This window comes from Mobula birostris, chromosome 22 (genome assembly GCF_030028105.1).
Source record: "Mobula birostris isolate sMobBir1 chromosome 22, sMobBir1.hap1, whole genome shotgun sequence".
NCBI lineage: Eukaryota > Metazoa > Chordata > Chondrichthyes > Myliobatiformes > Myliobatidae > Mobula > Mobula birostris.
In genome coordinates, this window is record NC_092391.1 from 47,985,291 (window position 1) to 48,006,541 (window position 21,251).

Below are 21,251 nucleotides of genomic sequence, written 5' to 3' on the forward strand. Positions count from 1 at the left end.
GAGACCCTCCATTTGGATTGAAAAACAGAGAAGTATAAAGGGGTAGTGGGGAAGGGTGGGGCTAGAGCTGGTGGATGATGGATGGATTCAGGTGAGAAGGGGAGCTAGGCAGATAAGGAGGAAAGGTGAAAATTATGACAGGCTGGCAGGTGATAGGTCGAGGTAACAAAGGGCTGTAGCTGATCAGAGTCTGATAAGAAAGAATGGTGGAGCATGGAACCAAATAATGGGGAAGGCAGATGGGAACAGTGGGGAAGGGACCCAGGGATGATGGAGTAGGTGAAGGGGGAAAAGCAACTGGATGAATTGAGGCTGAAGGTGTTGGCTGAGTGCTATTCATGCACATTGAATTCTGCAGTTACAGATAACCTGCACTCTGCCCCTTTCTCTTCTGATCTATTCAAGTCCTCCTATACACATCCCACCCCCTTCCCAGTGTCCAGTCATCCAGTTTCTTTACCCTCCCCAACTGACCCCTTCTCCCATCACTGACTCTCTGCTCCCCTTTGGGTTGCAATAAGTTTACATTGTGACTACTGGGGAAAAAATAACCAGATGAAAAGACTGGATAAAATGAGGTATTTTTGGAATTGTGGTGTTGATAGAGGTCTTAACTGAATACCCTCAGTTCATCAGTTGGTTTCTGAAGTCAGTCCTAGACTCCCAGTTTTTACCCCTCATAAGCTTAAGGATTAAAGTATACAAGTACTACCCTTCAATTATGAAATTACTAAGTATGGCTGTGTAAACAAGGACTACAGGCAATCACAAGCACAAGCAATGGGAAAAGTGACCACTGCAGTTATGTACTGTACTCTAGAGAAGTGTGAAATATACTAGGTGGAGGTTACAAAGTAATTGCTAGAGGGTAACAACAGACAAATAAGTCATGCATTAGAAACTCTACATTGGTTACCTGTGAAAAATTTTGGCACCAGCAAGATTTACATAAAAAGGGCATGGTACATTTATGACAGCAGACTCAATAGCTCTTCAACCTCAAAAAGAACATCAATGTTTTTAGAATATTACTTTGGGAGGTGTACAGTATTGAGCCTCAGTGCTATTGCTTTGTTTCTATAACTAGAAAGCCCATGCCCCTATCCCTCTATAGATAAAGATTGAGTATGAGACAGGACTAGGGAAATCTTACTATAATTGGACAGGACTGTGAATTTTCTGCCGTTTAAGAAAACTGACGCAAGGGTAAGCTGAAATTCTGTTCATAGTTAAAGACCTATGTGGCTAATCACTGAAAGAACTTTAAGAAATTGCAGTTATGTTGCATACAAAGTTTAAAGATGCAGAAAAGTGATACTTTTATTAATCATGGTAATTATAAAAGAGTTAGCATATTTATTTTAGAAGCTGGGGAAAAGCTTAAACATTTCTTTTAACCCATTTAGATTATGCTATTAAATCATGAGGGAGTGTTTCAAAGTATTGAGTATAGGAGTTGAGATGTTGAAGTTGTATAAGATGGTGTGAGGCCTAATTTGGAGTACTGTGTGCAGTTTGTTACCTACCTACAGGAAAGATGTAAATAAGATTGAAAGAATACCGAGAAATTTTTCAAGGATGTTGCTGGGACTGGAAGACCCGAGTTAGAAGAAAAGATTGAATAGGTTAGAACTTTACCCCTCAATCTTCTATAATCGAGGGAATAGAGTTAGGGTAAATGCCATCAGGCTTTTTCCTGAAGTTGGGTGACACAACTAGAGGCCATGGGTTAAAGGTGAAAGGTGAGAAGTTTAAGGAGAACATGAGGGGAAGTGTTTTCACACAGGCTAGTGACAGTATGGAATAAGATGCCAGCGCAAGTGGTGGATGTGGGGTTAATTTCAACGTTTAAGAGGTACATGGATGGGACGGATAAGGAGGGCTATGGTCCTGGTGCAGGTCAATGGGACCAGCCAGTTTAAATGATTTGGGACTGATTAGATGGGCCAAAGTGCCTATTTCTATGCTGTCGTTTTCTATGATTCTACACCTTAGTAAACATATCATTTTGCTTCCCTGGCACACATGCCTCAGGACACCTGGATTCCACAATATAGTTCTATCTAGGAATATAATTAGCTTGGTTTGCAGGCACTTAGGGCAAGATCTACAATTGTTATCAGGCTCACTGCCTGACCAGGAAGCAAGATACTAGCTGACAGATTTATCTGCTCATAGTAAGCCACATATCCTGAAAGCAATTTTTCATTCTAAAATCAAATCACACTATACTTACCCGGGTATATTTATTAAAGTTTTGAAACATCTCCCAGCCCCAGTCCTGGTATTTCTTATCCCGTGTAAATCTATACATGTAGAAAAGGCTTTCTACTGTCTCTGGTCTTAAGAGGTTGTGTCTGTCTGCAGGCTACCAGAAAGACAGAGTTAATCAAAAACCATTAAAACTGCACACACATTACATCAAGGTATACTGTGTCATAGACCAGGTTTTGCAACCAACATCTTGTGTTTAATATTTATTTACACCCAAATGTTCATTCTAACCCAGTTGTGTGCTACTTTGTTGGCCTTACTGACTGACTGCAAAAAAAATAATCAATCCAGATTTGGCTTTTAATGTCAGTCATTCTTGCACGGAGGACAGTGAAATAAAGTGCCAACATTCCAAAGCTGCAACTCATTAGTTTTCATTACAATGCGTAACTGGCTCATATTAAACCCTTCCAGAAAGAGTCAGCATCAAATAAACTTGGTAGTTAATTAATACCCCTTTTATTTGTCGACTGTACTGTACAGTACCACTTGGCACTGTTCATCACCACCAAAATACCTCCCAGTTAATGCACAACAGCATTCTCACTGTTTACTGTCCAGAGCTGTTTGATATTCAGCTCATTTTATAGTCATCACGTAATGTGCCATTTTTAAAACAAGAATCAGAACACTTTTTTAAATTCAATCTGATTGTCAGCATTTGATTTTAAAAAAAGATAGCCCCTGAATTCAATTGGAATTGAATGCGAATTTATCTTATGAAATGCATACATCTCCAAAGGATCATAAGTATTGTGCACTGTACTACAAATAAAATTCATGAGCAGTCCAGTGTATAATTAGTAGAGATACTCCCTCACAGTTACAACGTTCCAAACTCAATCCCGACTTCCTGAACTGTCTGTCTGGAGTTTACAAGTTCTGTGATCACTTGGGTTTCCTTTGGGTGCTCCATTTTCCTTCTACAACCCAAAGCAGAGTGGGTTGGTAGATTAACTGGCCATTGTAAATTACCCATGGTATATAGGTGAGGGGCAAAATCTGGAGAGAGATGATGGGAATGCAGAGAGAATAAAATGGGATTAGGGCAAATGGGTGCTTGATGGTCAGAATGGGTTTGGGGGTTTAAGAGCCTGTTTCTATGCTGTATTATTGTATCAATTAGCTGTTCATTGTACCTACCTTAACTTCAATGTCCTTGGTATTATGTGGACTCAGATTGAAATGTACGATCTCTGGGCTTAGCCCAGTTTCAATCTGTGAGTACATTTGGTAACAGGTTCCTATTAGTTCCTTGGCCAGTTCCATATGATCTGCACTGAGGCCATAATGAGCTCCTAAAGCGAGTGTCCCAGGGAGGAAACACACTAAATGATCCTATAAGAAAACGAAAACTCAATGAAAATCAGTTTACAACATAAACATCACTATTGTAATAACTAATTTCAAAACACAGCAGATGCTGCAAGCCTGAAACAGAAAAGTTTAAAGAACAGTCGGCCCTCCTTATCTGCGAGTTCCGCATGCGCGAATTCAACCAACCGCGACTCGGGAAAACCTGGAAGTTCTCTCTCCAGCACTCGTTCGAGCATTGTTCGTCTCACATCTCGTTCGTTCGCTACTTTGTTTCTGTGAAAAAATGGCTCCTAAAAAGCAATTACGTAGTCAAAGCAATTCCTCAAAGGCTAAGAGTAGATCTTTTGAAAAGTGGCATGTCGCATTCCGGTGGGCCGTAAGGTCGGTCAGAACGAATCGAGCATTCGTACAATAGAGCAGAAAGAAGCTGAAATTTGTGGAAGTGTTAGTGCTAGGGATGGCTGGCTATGTAAAGCGCTACAGCTCAAAGATCACGGTAGAATCAGAAGAGCTACGATGGTTGGGTCTGTACTGAACATGTACAGACTTTTTTTCCTTGTCATTATTCCTTAAACAATACAGTATAACAACTATTACATTGCACTTACATTGTATTAGGTATTATAAGTCAACAGAACAGAAACACTGCGGGCGGCCGGTCCTGTGCTGCCCTGGGTCCTAAAGTCCACTGGCACTGAGGCAGGTTGAATAAGGTACTTCAGCATCCGCATTTTTTGGTATTCGCGGGGTTCTTGGAACCAATCCCTCGCGGATAAGGAGGGCCGACTGTATATATAACCTTGAGATTCATCTTCTTGCAGAAAGCATTTATGTAGAGCAGGATTAATGGGGAGAAACAAGGGCAAAAGTAAAATAGAAGCCAAATCTCTACCTGAAATTGAGTACCTCCTCAAGACTCCATTCGCATTTCCTAACCTTTTCCCTTCCCTCATTTAGTCTTCAGGATTTCACCCACAGACCTTTTCTTCACAACCCATTTAATCTGTATCCCTCAATACATTCAGCTTTTCTCATTTGTGATGCAAAACCATTAACTGGAAATACAGCATTAGCAATAAAGGTGAACAGATTCAACCTAAAATCAAAACTTATTAAACATTCTCTATACCCGAATCAGAGATGCAGACAAGTATATTGCTTATTCACAAAACTAGAGCAAGGATAGGCTATGACAAATTTTTCAAATGCCATCTTGACAATAAACATAATTTTGACAAGGAATTCAATGTCTCAGCAACTCTCAAAGTAAATCTGTTAGTTGCCTTCAGCATAGCTGCCGAGAACCACTGCAACTATAATACCTACAATTTAAAAGTATAGTATAGAGGAGATTTACCAAGATGCTGCCTGGTTTAGAGAGTATGCATTATGATCAGAGATTAAGGGAGCTAGGGCTTTACTCTTTGGAGAGAAGGAGGATGAGAGGAGACATGATAGAGGTGTACAAGATAATAAGAGGAATAGATAGAGTGGACAGCCAGTGCCTCTTCCCCAGGGCACCACTGCTCAATACAAGAGGACATGGCTTTAAGGTAAGGGATGGGAAGTTCAAGGGGGATATTAGAGGAAGGTTTTTTACTCAGAGAGTGGTTAGTGTGTGGAATGCACTGCCTGAGTCAGTGGTGGAGGCAGATACACTAGTGAAGTTTAAGAGACTACTAGACAGGTATATGGAGGAATTTAAGGTGGGGGCTTATATGGGAGGCAGGGTTTGAGGGTCGGCACAACATTGTGGGCCGAAGGGCCTGTACTGTGCTGTACTATTCTATGTTCTATGTTTTCCAGCTGTTACAGTATTTCTTAATTTGGTATCTGATAGAATAGCAGGTACATCCTGGAGGTAATGATTAATTGGTGATCTCCTTTCAAATTTGTCAAGAAGGTAGAGATCATGGAGAAAAATTCATGATATGTGCATATCAGTTCACTGTAAGAAGTGCTGAACTCTGCATGTTAAAAGTAAACATAATTACCATTTACACACCTTTGGAATGAATGGCAATCTATGGGAGTGCACTAGGCGTTTCCGAAATTCAACCAAGCCTGCACTGTGGATTAGCAATGAAGAGACAGCAAAATTGTTTAATTTCAGCCATTTAGACCAGGATTACCTTTTCCTCTACCCTACTCCCACTTCTCTGTTATGAAAATACCTCCTTCTCCACAATGAACAACCACTGGAAGAATACTCTGGTGAAGCATGCCCCCTGGACTAGAACATCCTACCAAAATAATCCAAAGTTATAAACAAGAGGGAGAGAGAAAAACAAGTTCATAACCTTACACCAGTACTGGCCAGTTCAAACAAAGAGAAAAATTTAAAAAAAGGGAAAATGATGGGAAGACGCAGGATGGACAGCATCTATAAAAGAAATATTAGAGGTCTGAACCTTTTTGTCCAAACTGGGAAAAGAGCTGGTAGTCAATTTTAAGTTGCAGAAAAGGTAGCTCAAGAAATTAATAGGACAAAAGTCACATCTGTCTTAGGGCATGACCAGGTCAAATAGCTAGATGTTTGTTTTTGTTAGGTGTTGCCGTGGGACATACCCAGCAGGTTAGGATCTACCAATGGACACAGAAACTAACTAGGTCAACATCTGAAGTGCATTTCAGGCAGAAAAGGCCACTTCTTACACAGAGAGCAAGTTGGAAAATTTGATAGTATTCCGAAGCCTGCATTGTGCCCAGATGGAAGATGAGGAAAGTGAATTGCTAGAATTCTATTCCCCCAGGGTGGAGGCTAACAGATCATTAGATGCATTCTGGGTAGAGCTATGTAATTATCAAAAGATCACAGAATTAAGAGTTATGGAAAACAGGCATAGAAGAGGAGGTGAAGCCAGCATGGATCAGCCATCATCATATTGAATGATGGGCCAACACAATTTCCCTGGCTAAATGAAGACTAACACCACAAATGATTTCTTCACCATCCTATGTGCTGCCACCTTCAAGAACTTTGAACATATACACAGTAATTTATCACTTATTGTATGTGGCCAGTCTTTTACTTCAACTCCCAGCACACATCTCTTTGCACTTATCAAGACTAAATTCCATCTTGCATTGCCCTGCTGAACTTAGCAATATCATCTCAAGTCTATACTCACTACTGTCATGGCCAATATTTGTGCTATCTCAAACTTACAAAGTATACTGTAGCTCTTCCAATAACAAGTCACAAATGTATATCACCATCAGTAGGAGTTCCAGTACTGATCTCAATGGTATAACACTGATTACAAGCTTACAATCAGTAAACAATCCTCAACCATCACTCTGCCTTTAACTACCAATTTGCCACATGATTCGATAATCATACATGCCCAATGAAGATTCAAGGAGGGCAACAATTCAACACCACTTGTGGATGTTCCAATTGTATCAGAAATCTGAGAATATTCTCATCTGTACAAATTAATTTGCAATACACATATTTCATGGTATCTGTTGATAGGTGCTGAATAAGTATACTAACACAAGCTTATCTACCTTCAGACCTTTCAGTTTCACAAGCACCTTTTCCCTAGTAATGGCAACTTCACTCATTTCTGCCCTGTAACACTCTCGAACTTCTGACATCCTGCTAGTGTCTTCCACAGTGAAGACAGATGCAAAATACTTATTCCATTTGTTTGCAATTTCCTTACCCCCACCCCAAATTACTACCTCTCCACTATTTTCTAACGGTGTAATATCTACTCTCGCCTCCCTTTACACATATCTGAAGAAACTTTTGGTATTCCCTTTAATATTATTGGCTAGCTTAGCCTCATATTCCATCTTTTCCTCCTCTGACTTTTTTTAATTGCTTTCTGGTTTTAAAAGCTTACCAATCCTTTAACTTTGCACTAATTTTTGCTCTATTATATGTCCTCTGTTTGACTTTTATGTTGGTTTAACTTCTCGTCAGCCACAGTTGTGTCATTTTGCCTTTAGAATACTAATCTTTCTTTGGGATGTATCTATCCTGTGCCTTCCAAATTGTTCCCAGAAATTCCAGCCATCGCTGCTCTGCTGTCATCCCTGCTAGTGTACACTTTCAATCAATTTTGGCTAGGTCCTCTTTCATGCCTCTGTAATTCTGTTTATTCCACTGTAATAATGGCACATATGATTTTAGCTGATCAAATTTCGGGGTGAATTCTATCATATTATGATCACTGGCCCCTAAGGGTTCCTTTACCTTAAATCCTCTAAACAATTCTGGTTCATTCTACAAATTCTCTCTCTCTCAGGATTCTGCACCAACCTGATTTTCCCAATCTACCTTAATATTGCCTTTTTGACATACATTTTCTGTCTCTCATTCTAATTTGTTGACCATATCTTTGCTACTGTTCAGAGGTCTGTATATAACGCCCATCAGGGTCTTTTTAACCTCGCAGTTTCTTAGCTCTACCCCCAACGATAAACACTTTCTGATCCTAGGTCACCTCTTTCTAATGATTTGATTTCATTTATTAACCAACAGAGCTACCCACCCCCTCTGCCTGTCCTTTCGCTACAACAGGTATCCTTAGATGCAAACTCCCAGCTATAATCTTCTTTAAGCCACGATTCAGTGATGCCAACAATGTCATACAGGCCAATCTGTAACTGTGCTACAATTTGTCTTATTCCATATACTGCATGCATTCAAATAACACCTTCAATCCTGTGTTCATCACCCCTTTTGATTTTTGTCCCCCTTTTACACCGCAACTCATCTGATTGACTGCAATTTTACCCTATTATCAGACTCTCCTTGCTAGCAGTCTTACTACACTGCCTCTGTTTGTAAACCAACTATCCCATCCTCAGCCCTATCACTCCAGTTCCTAAGCAACACATACAAAATTCTGGAGGAACTCAGCAAGCCAGGCAGCAACTATGGAAAAGAGTAAACAGTCAACTTTTTGGGCCGAGGTCCTTCATCAGGACTTGGAAAAGAGTAAACATTCAGCATTTCTGATTGACAACCCCACTCTGGTTCCTATCCCCCTACCAAATTAGTTTCAACCCTCCTGAACACCTCTAACAAACCAGCCCTCAAGGAAATTGGTCCGCCTCAGGTTCAGGTGTAACCTGTTACTTTTGTACAGGTTTTACCTTCCCCAGAAGAGATCCCAGTGATACACAAATCTAAACCCTTGCCCCCTCCACCAATTCCTCAGCTATACATTCATCTGCCAAATCATCCTATTCTTACTCTCACTGGTACATGGCACAGGCAGCAATCCAGAAAATACTACCCTGGAGATCCTACTTTTCAGCTTCCTACCCAGCTCCCTAAAATCTCTCTCCAGGACCACATTGTTTATGCTGCCAGTATGTACCAAGACTTATGGCTCCTCATAGTCCTCCTTTTGGATGCTGTAGACCCAACCTGAGACATCCCTGATCCTGGCATCTGGGAGGGAATATACCGGCTGGGTATCACTATCACACCCACAGAATCTTGTCTCTATTCCTCTGTGGAATCTCCTATCAGAACTGCAGTACTCTTCACCTCTCTTCTCTCCTAAGCCTCAATGCCAGATGCCCAGTTGCTGCAGCTCCACCCCCCTCCCCTCCCAGTACTTCATCACCTTCAACAATATCCAAGTTGGTATACTTATTATTGAGGGGTGAGCCATGGTGATACTCTGCACTGGCTGCCCATTTCCCTTCCTTCTCCTTACAGTCACCCAGTTACCTGCTTCCTGCAACGTAGGAGTGACTACCTCCTTGTAGCTTCTATCCATTACAGCCTTAGTCTCCTGTATGAGCCAAAGGTCATCGGGCTGCAGCTCAGTGCATCTGGTGCAGATGTCGTTATCTAGGAGGCTGGAGGTCTCCCAGAGTTCTCACATCTCACACAAAAAACACAGCACTGCCCCTGTGCCCTAATAGGAGGAATAAAGAATAACGAAGATTATCAGATCCCTACCTAGATGAGCCAAGGCCTTTCCAGCATTAGCCCTTTCACACAATGGCCACTTCACTTGCCCCGCCTTATTTTTATTCACCCTTTCTAATGAATCCCGTTCACCAACTGGGTGCAGCCCAACTCCAATAACTGCTGCGAAGCACTAGCCATTTTTAATCTTCAATTGTGGACCTATTTGAAATTGTCACTTCTTGAGCCCCTGCTCACCGATTGGGCCAGTCCAACTCTGAAAACTGCCATGAAGTGCTGCCTTTATTAATCTTCAATCACAGACCTAAGTAAAATTATCACTTCCTCTCATGCTGCTGCTCACTGATCGGGCACAGTCCAACTCTGAACTGCTGCAAAGTGCTGCATTTTTTAATCTTCAATCATGGACCTATGTGAATTGTCATTTGTCATACACTCCCGGACCAGATAGTCTACACCTCAGGTAAAGAGGTGGGTGAAGAGATTCTGGAGACATTAGTATTGAGCTTTCAAGAATTAACAGATTTTGACATGCTTCCAGAGGACTGTAAAATTGCAAATGTCAATCCTCTCCAAGAAGAGAGGCAGAAGAAAGGAAATTGTAGGTCTGTTAGTCTGACCTCAGTGGTTGGGAAGATGTTGGAGTCAATTGTTAAGGATGTGGTTTCGGGGTACTTGGAGGCACATGATAAAACAGGTTCTTTAAGGGAAAATCTTGCCTGACAAATCTGTTGTATTTCTTTGAAGAAATAACAAGCAAGCTAGACAAAGGAGAATCAGTAGATGCTGTGAACATGGATTGTCAGAAGGCCTTTTTCAAAATTCTATACATGAGGCTGCTTAACATGTTAAGAGCCCATGGTATTACAGGAAAGTTACTAGCATGGATAGAACATTGGCTGATTAGCAGGAGAAAAAGAGTGGGATTAAAAGGAGCCTTTTGTGGTTGGCTGCTGGTGAGTAGTGGTATTCCACAGGGGCCTATGTTGGAACTGTTTCCTTTTACATTATATGTCATAGACTATATGGATGATAGGCTTTGTGGCCATGTTTAAGGACAATATAAAAATAAGTGGAGGGGCAGGTAGTGTTGAGGATGCAAACAGGCTACAGAAGGAGGTAGATTGGGAGAATGGGAAATGAAGTGGGAGATGGAATACAGTGTCAGGAAGTGTATGGTCATGCTCTTTAGCAGAAGAAATAAAAGCATAGACTATTTTCTAAATAGAGAGAAAATTTTAAAAATCTGTGTTGCAAAGAGACTTGGGAGTCCTCGTGCAGGATTCTCTGACGGTTAGTTTGCAGATTAAGTCAGTGTTGAGCAAAGCAAATGCAATGTTACCATTCATTTCGTGAGAACTAGAATATAAAAGCAAAGATGTAATATGGAGGCTTTATAGGCACTGAGAGCAGTTTTGGGCCCCTTATCTACAAAAGGATGTGCTGATATTGGAGAGGGTTCAAAGGCGATTCACGAAAATGATTCCGGGATTGAAAGGCTTATGATATGAGGAGCATTTGATGGTTCTGGGTTGCATTCACTGGAATTCAAAAGAATGGGGAGGGGGTTCTCATTGACATCTATCAAATGTTGAAAGGCTTCGACAAAGTGGATGTGGAGAGGATGTTTCCTGTGGTGGATAGTCAGAGACCAGACTACCAGACAGGCCAGAGTGGCTCCAGCAGGCTAAGCTATCGCTTCACTGATTGTTCTTAACAATTGGAAACAGTGTACATTCCTGTACTGTACCGTTCTGTTACAATGCTGTAAAACTCTGATAATCCAGCATGCTCAGGACTATGATGGAACCTGATTAACTAATTACCGAAACTTCTGGAATGTTGTTTATAGTAACATCTCAGCATATTTTAAACTTTCTTTTATTGGTGTGTGGGTGGAAGTATTAGCTCACAGGGTGTGTGTGAAGTGTCTAGTGCAGTAGTGTAGTAGTACTTGTAGTTAGTGCGTGCTGTAGCTATTGCTGCTGGCTAGCCTTCTTAATAGAGGGTGAAAGAGGAGCCGAGTGTGTAAGCCTCCTCCTGCCAGTACAGAGCCGCTCCACCACCAAGACTCCTGCAGTGCCTCCTCAGGGTCACACATGGAAACTGGGTATCTTACGGCCCCAGGCTAAACTACAGGGGATCTCGGAGCAGCAGTGGGCCCCAGAGACGTGGCGTGCAGGCCCACCACTGTGTGGACACGCCCTGGCGCCTGTCAACCACTGTCCCAGCTATGGGAAAATAGCCCCACTGCCTTGTAGTAAGTCTGTTGAGACAAGGCTAAGGGAACACACCCTGACAGAAAAGCAATGCGCTGGCGGCACGCAATAGGCAGGTCTTAACAGACAAAGGACCCGGCAGCCTCCTGCAACCAAGATGTGGGACTGGTTGTCCTGGGATCATCCTTGCCACGGGGATTTACCTCATCATGGTGAAGATAGTGCTACTGAGGATGGCCCACCCCCTGTGGCACTTTAAAATCTTCTTTGCCAGAGCTCCACCTCTGACCACGGTGAACAATACCTGGACCTTACATATGGTTGAAGTCTGATGGCGATGGGGCGTCTGGCAACGGGTGGAGATACGAATGGACTGGGAGCTCCTAGTCAGAACCCTACACGGCAGCGGCAGAGGGTACTTGGTCGCTAGCAGCTGGGACTGAGCGGCAGCTGTTTTCAGCAGACCCCTGTGCGACTGAGCAGCCCTATTTAGGGACTGCTCACCCCAATTGGGGAAGGGCCTAGAAAAGGTGGCCTAAAAATTGCCCATTCAATCACTCACCTGGATAGGTTACCACGCCTATCAGGAAATAAGAAACAATACAACTTAAAGCTGGCAACATGGAATGTAAAGACTCTCCTGGACTCAAATGGCATCTCTGACAGACCTCACCGGACAACAGCCTTAATCGCTGCTGAGCTGAGGTGCTACAACATCGACATTGCTGCCCTGAGTGAGACCAGGCTCCTGGATGAAGGCTCTTTAACAGAGGAAGGGATGGGTTACATCTTCTTCTGGAAAGGTTTCCCCCCCAGGTGGACAACATCGCCACAGAGTAGGCTTGGCTATCAAGAACACCTTTCTACCAAGTCTTACAGAAACACCTGTTGGCATTAGTGAAAGACTAATCACCCTCCGTATCACCATGACAAAGAAATGTTATGCCATGCTTCTCAATGCCTATGCACCAACTTTGCCATCTGAGAACGAGGCCAAGGAAGGCTTTTATCAGACATTGGATGAAGCTCTTTGCCAGATCCCTAAGAATGTTAAGATCCTTTTGCTTGGGGACTTCAACGCTAGAGTAGGACAGACAACAGGATATGGAGTGGAGTGCTAGGTAGGCATGGTATTGGCAAGGTGAATGCAAATGGCATGAGGCCACTTACTCTTTGCTCTGAGCATAACCTTACCATAACCAACACCATCTTCCAGCAGAAGGCAAAATATAAGGCCTCGTGGATGCACTCTCGCTCTAAACATTGGCACATGATCGACTTCATCATTGTGTCGTAGTGATATCATGGATATTCTTATCACCCGTGCCATAAGAGGTGCAGAGTGCTGGACTAACCACTGTATGATTGTAGCCAAGCTCCATATGAAAGTGCATCCCCCCTTGCGGCTGCAAAAACCCAATAAAAAGTGGCTAAATTGCAACCGCCTGAGAAACACAGAAGCAGGAAGTGAGTTTTGACGCATCCTAGCTGAGAAACTAAGGGAGTTGGAACCTTGTCTGAACTCAGAGAATACCATGGAACAACAGTGGACCTATATCAGCTCTGCACTCTATGAGGCAGCAGCCCAATCCATTGGCCGTAAGAGCAGGAACCACCAAGACTGGTTTGACAATAACTCAGACACCATCCACAACTTGCTTAAGGACATGCACAAAGCACACCAGGCAACTTTAGACAACACGTCATCCACCAGCATCAGACAACATTGACAGGCAGCTTGGAGGAAAGTGCAAAAGGCAATACGGGCCATACAAAGTGAGCGGTGGACTGAAAAGGCACACGAAATCCAGTCTTTTGCCAATAACAATGACATGCATAATTTTTACAATGCTGTCAAAACCATTACGGCCCAATAAATCGATGCATTACTCCCCTGAAAACAGCAGATGGTCTAACACTTCTGAAGAATCAGAATACCATTCTGCTGAGGTTGGCTGAGCATTTTAACACCCTGCTTAATCTGGACTCTGACGCAGACCCCACCATCCTGGACGAACTGCCTGAACTTCCTCCTATCCGCAATCTCAGTCTACCACCATCTTTCCAGGAGGTTCTATCAGCTGTCCATCCCCTTAAGAACAAGTCCCCTGGCACTGACAATATGCCTGCTGAGTTACTGAAGAACGGAGGGTACATGTGTAGACGCACCCTGTACCAGTACAGCACCAAGGCCTGGACTGATAAGAACATCCCACAGCAATGGAGAAATGCAAACCTTGTTGTCATTTATAAGAACACAGGTGATAAGGCCATCTGCGGCAATAGTAGGGGCATATCACTCCTTTCTGTTGCTGGAAAGGTCCTGGCTAAGGTGATGCTTCAGAGACTCATTAACAACATCACCGACTCAATGCTGCCTGAATCACAGTGTGGATTTAGGAAGAACAGGAGCACAATCAAAATGATCTTTACAGCCCAGCAACTTCAGGAAAAGTGCTGGGAGCAACATCAGGATCTGTTTATGGCCTTTGTCGACCTCTCCAAAGCATTCAACACTGGGATGTCCTCCTTAGGTTTGGCTGTCCCAATAAATTTGTTCACATCCTCTGCCAGTTCCACGATGGGATGGCTGCTCGGGTAACCATAGGAGGACAAGAGTCCAAGCCCTTCCTTGTACGCACAGGGGTGAGGCAGGGGGTGTGTACTAGCGCCAGTGCTCTTTAACACCTTCCTGTTGTGTATTACCAAGCTTCTCCACAATGAGATTGAAGACAGCAGCGGTGTGGCAGTGGACTTCAGATTAGATGGCAACCTCTTTGACATCAGGAGACTCCACCAAACTCTGTAGAGAGCGGGTCCTGGAGGTGCAGTATGCAGACAACTGTGCTCTTGTGGCCCATACTCCGGAGGATCTTCAGACTGTCCTTGCTGTGGCAGTGAGAGCGTACAGCAGGATCAGGCTGACTGTCAATACCACCAAGACAGACGTGGTTTGCCAATGGAGCACCAGTATCCCACCCACTCTACCTGCCTTCACTGTTGGTGATGAAAAGCAGTCTACAGTGCATTCTTTCAAATATCTGGGAAGCATTCTCTCTGAGGATAGCTGCATTGACAACGACATCCAGAGCCGCATTAAGCAGGCATCAGCTGCCTTTGGGAGACTTTGGCGTAGAGTCTTTCAGAACAGGAGCCTTCGTCCCTCCACAAACGTCACCATATACCAAGCGGTCTGTGTCACCACCCTCCTTTATAGCTGTGAAGCCTGGGTAACCTACAGCTGTCACATCAAGTCCTTGGAGCGCTTCCACATAAGCTGTCTCCAGCACATCCTGGGAATTACCTGGCGTGAGCGGGTGCCTCACACTGAAATACTTGTAAAGAGCAACTGCAGGAGTATTGAGGCCATGATCACCCAGCGTCAGCTGCAGTGGCTGGGGCACGTGATAAGGATGCCCCCATGTCGGCTACCCCGCAGAGTGTTATACGGCCAGCTACATCATGGTCAACGCTCAGCTGGAAGGCTGAAGAAGCGCTATAAGGATCAGATGAAGAATGCTTTAAGGAGGTGCAAGATCAGACCCGAGGACCTGGAGGAGGTTGCTGCTGACCGTACCAGTTGGCGGTAGCTGTGTAGGGACAGGATTCATATTCTGGAGATGGAAAGAACAACCAGAAGACAGCAGAGGAGAGCCAGAAATGCAGCCATGGTTGCTACCACTACTACCACCACCACTACATATACATGTCCCACCTGCAATAGAGCTTCTGGGTCCAGGATAGGACTGTATAGTCATCAAAGATCTCACCATTAAAGGAGTGGATGTTGTCATCGGATTTCGATGGATAACCAAAGAGAGATAATAAATTTTCCAGTGAACCAGGTGAATCTAAAGGGAGTGTAGGCACTGAGGCCCCAGTATGTTGAAATGAGTGTGGCAAATATTTGCCGGTGAACCAGATGCCAAATTCAGGGCTTCTGAACATCCAGAATGTGGACCATCAGAGTTTTACTGCAATATACTCAATAAAATGTAACTATTAAAGCAATCCTTCCGTGACCTTCCCCAGAGAAGGAGCCCTTTAAAGAACTAACCACTTTTGACAACTCTATAATCACTGGTTTAAAGCTTCAAAGTACATTTATTATCAAAAGTACCCAGCCCTGAGATTCATTTTCCCACAGATACCATGAAACAAAGATACACCACGGAACCTGTTCAAAGCAAAACGTCAAAATCCTAACACACACAAAAAAAAATGCACAAAAATCACAATTTATCTGGTGACAGGCATCAAACTATGCCAATCATGCTCCAGTCTAATTTAGTGAAAACTACTTACCATCTTTGGACTAAATTGATTATGGGACAATTCACCTACAAAGGTCAGTTTGTTTGGTTCTGACTTTCGAATCAAGTTCTTCTTAACACCTTCTATGGCTTGTAGATAGTCTTCTAGCAAGCTAGCAATTAAACAAAAAAATTAAATTACAAATTTCACCTCACATGATTCAAGATGTTAATGTAAATTGTTAATGGTTTACAGCAGAATACTGATAGATACTGGTGAGACATATACCCGTGTAATTAGAAGTTAATTATTCCTCATTAGTAATACAGTAAAACTCCAATTGTTTGAGAATCCTCATTGTCCTGTAGTAAGCGCTTTCATTCGACCAGGATGTCAACCAGAGGCTAGAGTACAAGCTGAACCTGTGGCTAGAGCTAGGTTTAGGGTCAGGAATGGGGAGGGTGGCTCAGCAGTCAGACCCAGGGTCCGGACTATGTTCTACTCCTCACTCCTGGGTTCACAAGCAAATGACACAAGTGAATTATATGAAAAAAAAAATGAAATAAAACTATATTTAATATAAAGGAGGGCAACACTCAATAATCTAGAACCTTATATTGTTGATATAAGAAATGTGAAATTAGAAATGTGTGCAATAAAGGAACAGCAGTTATAATGGGTGACTTCAATCTACATGTAGATTGGGCGAACCAAATTGGTAAAGGTGCTGAGGAAGAGGATTTCTTGGAATGTATGCGGGATGGTTTTTTGAACCAACATGTCGAAGAACCAACTAGAGAGCAGGCTATTCTAGACTGGGTTTTGAGCAATGAGGAAGGGTTAATTAGCAATCTTGTCGTGAGAGGCCCCTTGGGTAAGGGTGACCATAATATGGTGGAATTCTTCATTAAGATGGAGAGTGACATAGTTAATTCAGAAACAAAGGTTCTGAACTTAAAGAGGGGTAACTTTGAAGGTATGAGACGTGGATTAGCTAAGATAGACCGGCAAATGACACTTAAAGGATTGACGGTGGATATGCAATGGCAAGCATTTAAAGATTGCATGGATGAACTACAACAATTGTTCATCCCAGTTTGGCAAAAGAATAAATCAAGGAAGGTAGTGCACCCGTGGCTGATAAGAGAAATTAGGGATAGTATCAATTCCAAAGAAGAAGCATACAAATTAGCCAGAAAAAGTGGCTCACCTGAGGACTGGAAGAAATTCAGAGTTCAGCAGAGGAGGACAAAGGGCTTAATTAGGAAGGGGAAAAAAGATTATGAGAGAAAACTGGCAGGGAACATAAAAACTGACTGTAAAAGCTTTTATAGGTATGTAAAAAGGAAAAGACTGGTAAAGACAAATGTAGGTCCCCTACAGACAGAAACAGGTAAATTGATTATGGGGAGCAAGGACATGGCAGACCAATTGAATAATTACTTTGGTTCTGTCTTCACTAAGGAGGACATAAATAATCTTCCAGAAATGGTAGGGGACAGAGGGTCCAGTGAGATGGAGGAACTGAGCGAAATACATGTTAGTAGGGAAGTGATGTTAGGTAAATTGAAGGGATTAAAGGCAGATAAATCCCCAGGGCCAGATGGTCTGCATCCCAGAGTGCTTAAGGAAGTAGCCCAAGAAATAGTGGATGCATTAGTGATAATTTTTCAAAACTCGTTAGATTCTGGACTAGTTCCTGAGGATTGGAGGGTGGCTAATGTAACCCCACTTTTTAAAAAAGGAGGGAGAGAGAAACCGGGGAATTATAGACCGATTAGCCTAACGTGGGTGGTGGGGAAACTGCTGGAGTCAGTTATCAAAGGTGTGATAACAGCACATTTGGAAAGCAGTGAAATCATCAGACAAAGTCAGCATGGATTTGTGAAAGGAAAATCATGTCTGACGAATCTCATAGAATTTTTTGAGGATGTAACTAGTAGAGTGGATAGGGGAGAACCAGTGGATGTGGTATACTTGGATTTTCAAAAGGCTTTTGACAAGGTCCCACACAGGAGATTAGTGTGCAAACTTAAAGCACACAGTATTGGGGGTAAGGTATTGATGTGGATAGAGAATTGGTTGGCAGACAGGAAGCAAAGAGTGGGAATAAACGGGACCTTTTCAGAATGGCAGGCAGTGACTAGTGGGGTACCGCAAGGCTCAGTGCTGGGACCCCAGTTGTTTACAATATATATTAATGACTTGGATGAGGAAATTAAATGCAGCATCTCCAAGTTTGCGGATGACACGAAGCTGGGTGGCAGTGTTAGCTGTGAGGAGGATGCTAAGAGGATGCAGGGTGACTTGGATAGGTTGGGTGAGTGGGCAAATTCATGGCAGATGCAATTTAATGTGGATAAATGTGAAGTTATCCACTTTGGTGGCAAAAATAGGAAAACAGATTATTATCTGAATGGTGGCCGATTAGGAAAAGGGGAGGTGCAACGAGACCTGGGTGTCATTATACACCAGTCATTGAAAGTGGGCATGCAGGTACAGCAGGCGGTGAAAAAGGCGAATGGTATGCTGGCATTTATAGCGAGAGGATTCGAGTACAGGAGCAGGGAGGTACTACTGCAGTTGTACAAGGCCTTGGTGAGACCACACCTGGAGTATTGTGTGCAGTTTTGGTCCCCTAATCTGAGGAAAGACATCCTTGCCATAGAGGGAGTACAAAGAAGGTTCACCAGATTGATTCCTGGGATGGCAGGACTTTCATATGAAGAAAGACTGGATGAACTAGGCTTGTACTCGTTGGAATTTAGAAAGTTGAGGGGGGATCTGATTGAAACGTATAAAATCCTAAAGGGATTGGACAGGCTAGATGCAGGAAGATTGTTCCCGATGTTGGGGAAGTCCAGAACGAGGGGTCACAGTTTGAGGATAAGGGGAAAGCCTTTTAGGATTGAGATTAGGAAAAACTTCTTCACACAGAGAGTGGTGAATCTGTGGAATTCTCTGCCACAGGAAACAGTTGAGGCCAGTTCATTGGCTATATTTAAGAGGGAGTTAGATATGGCCCTTGTGGCTATGGGGATCAGGGGGTATGGAGGGAAGGCTGGTGCAGGGTTCTGAGTTGGATGATCAGCCATGATCATAATAAATGGCGGTGCAGGCTCGAAGGGCCGAATGGCCTACTCCTGCACCTATTTTCTATGTTTCTATATACTGTAGCTGGTTTAGATGCTACATCCATCCAGTGAAATTTAAACATCTCAGAAGAATGAAAATGGGAGGCAAATGTTGGTTTTGAGAACGTCCTTAAAATTATGTCTCACAGGCATTAAAAATTGGTGTAAATAATTCCGAAAGTGGATTATCAAAATTATGCCGGGAAGTGTAAAAGTGTTACTTAAATTAAGGGGAAAAAAAACAAACTGCATTCTACATTCTGTTGTTTGCACTTGAATAAATTTGTTTCAGAATTGTTAAATGCAAATGATTAAGTCCTAGAGAATGCCCAAACTAAATCATTCCAGCATCCACACAGCCATCCTGAGAAAGCACTTCATAGGCTTTTAACCAGTTCCAACAGTTGCAAAGAAAAAGTATTATAAATTTATGATAATCTAACATTGGTGAAGCCAGACAGGCAGACGTTCCAGATTATTAGATAGTATTTCTAGTAATAGCTCAACATTCTTAATTCTGTCCTTTCAAATGTCACCTGGAATAAGAAATATTCCAGTAACCAGCTAAGCAGAAATGGGGGTGCAAGAACTAGGGTGCTGACAAACGGGAAGCAGGGAGGCACAGGAACGGGGTGCCAGTGAGCGGGAGGTGCTGGAACTGGGGTCCCAGCAAATAAGGATGGGCAAGGGACAGAAACCGGGTTGCTGGTGAATAAGAAGGCGGGGGGGGGGGGGGGGGGGGGAGTGGGATACAGCAAACATTACCTGGAGAACAAATGCCTAATCATCAGGACTTTGACCGGTCAGATAGTGGACTACTCAAGTTTTTCTGTAATTGCCAAACCACAACATTCGGTTTAATTTTTGATTCATTTATTTCTGGGATTTCAGTAAAGAATGAAATGACTTAGAACTTTACTAATCCCTGCTGCTTTGTTTAGCTCAATTTAAATACAGTATTACTCACTCTGCCTCTTTTCTTCCTCCCTGGATCCACTGTTTAAGCAGATACTCATAATAGCTGTCAGCCCTGGCACCGAGTGTATAGACACCAAGGTGGGTAAATTGTCCAGAGTTAGTATTGATGAACATTGGCACCAATCCATCTTTCTTCCCTCCAAGTCTGTGAATATGTTTCATTACATCATCTACTGCCGTCTGTTTAAAAAGAGAAAGATTATTTGGGTACAGAAAAGTTGTCATAAACGTACAGGTAAAAGAGCATGTTCTGTTGGAAGTTATTTTGCACAAAAACCTAAATACAGGTACCCCCCGTTTTTTGAAAGTTCATTTACGCCACTTCGCTTTTACGAAAGACCTACATTAGTACCTGTTTTCGCGAACCGAAAGGAATCCGAAGAGGATTTTTGCTTTTACGAAAAAAGGCAAAAAGCGAAAATAGCGTTCAGTGTTTGTTTTGCAGTGAGCCATTAGAGGCAGCGTGCACCCCGAGCAGCGAGTGTGGCGAAAAGCGAAAATAGCATTCAGCGTTTGTTTTGCAGCAAGCCGTTAGAGGCAGCACACACCCTGAGCAGCCATAGCTTTGAACTGTATGAAATTTTTGCTACTATTGACAGTGCCGCAATGATTGCAGAAAAGGATGACTTTAATTTCGAAAGGGCACGTAGGTTTAGGGCAGGATGTTTTGTGTGCTTATAAAGAACTGTATGATAGAAAAATGCGTGAACCTTCCAGGGTGCTCGCTGTCTTCCCGATTCTGGTAAGTGAAACTACACTGTACATACATTATTTCTACTTTATATAGGTTGTGTATTTATCATACCATTTCTGCTTTTACTATATGTTAGTGTTATTTTAGGTTTTATGTGTTATTTGGTATGATTTGGTAGGTTATTTTTTGGGTCTGGGAACGCTCAAAAATTTCCCATATAAATTAATGGTAATTACTTCTTCGCTTTACGCCATTTCGGCTTACGAACGGTTTCATAGGAACGCTGTACTTTCGGATAGCGGGGAAAACCTGTACTTTGAGATCCACCTAATATGAACACATGCTAAGCTAGGGGTTCAGAGAAAGCTTGCAACAGAATGAAAACACTCAGTGTTGGGCAATGTAAGTATGGTGCTGTGTGTGAATAAAATAACAAATCAAAAGGACAAATCAAAATCAAAAGTTAAAAATGGAGAAAA

The 21,251-nt window shown here is 42.7% G+C and overlaps 1 protein-coding gene across 9 annotated transcripts in view; it reads right to left on the bottom strand.

The window, feature by feature from the left end:
- Positions 1–21,251, bottom strand: part of man1b1b (mannosidase, alpha, class 1B, member 1b) — a 92,308-nt gene that overhangs the window by 5,571 nt on the left and 65,486 nt on the right. For 8 of the 9 annotated variants that reach the window (XM_072240671.1, XM_072240670.1, XM_072240676.1 and 5 more), the window contains 4 exons: positions 20,068–20,258; positions 16,018–16,138; positions 3,418–3,612; positions 2,237–2,368 (listed from right to left, as the gene is read on the bottom strand). In XM_072240671.1, the coding sequence (XP_072096772.1) occupies positions 2,237–2,368; positions 3,418–3,612; positions 16,018–16,138; positions 20,068–20,258 (639 nt within the window). The remainder of the gene's footprint in view (positions 1–2,236; positions 2,369–3,417; positions 3,613–16,017; positions 16,139–20,067; positions 20,259–21,251) is intronic. The other variant, XM_072240673.1, reaches the window with a different exon arrangement.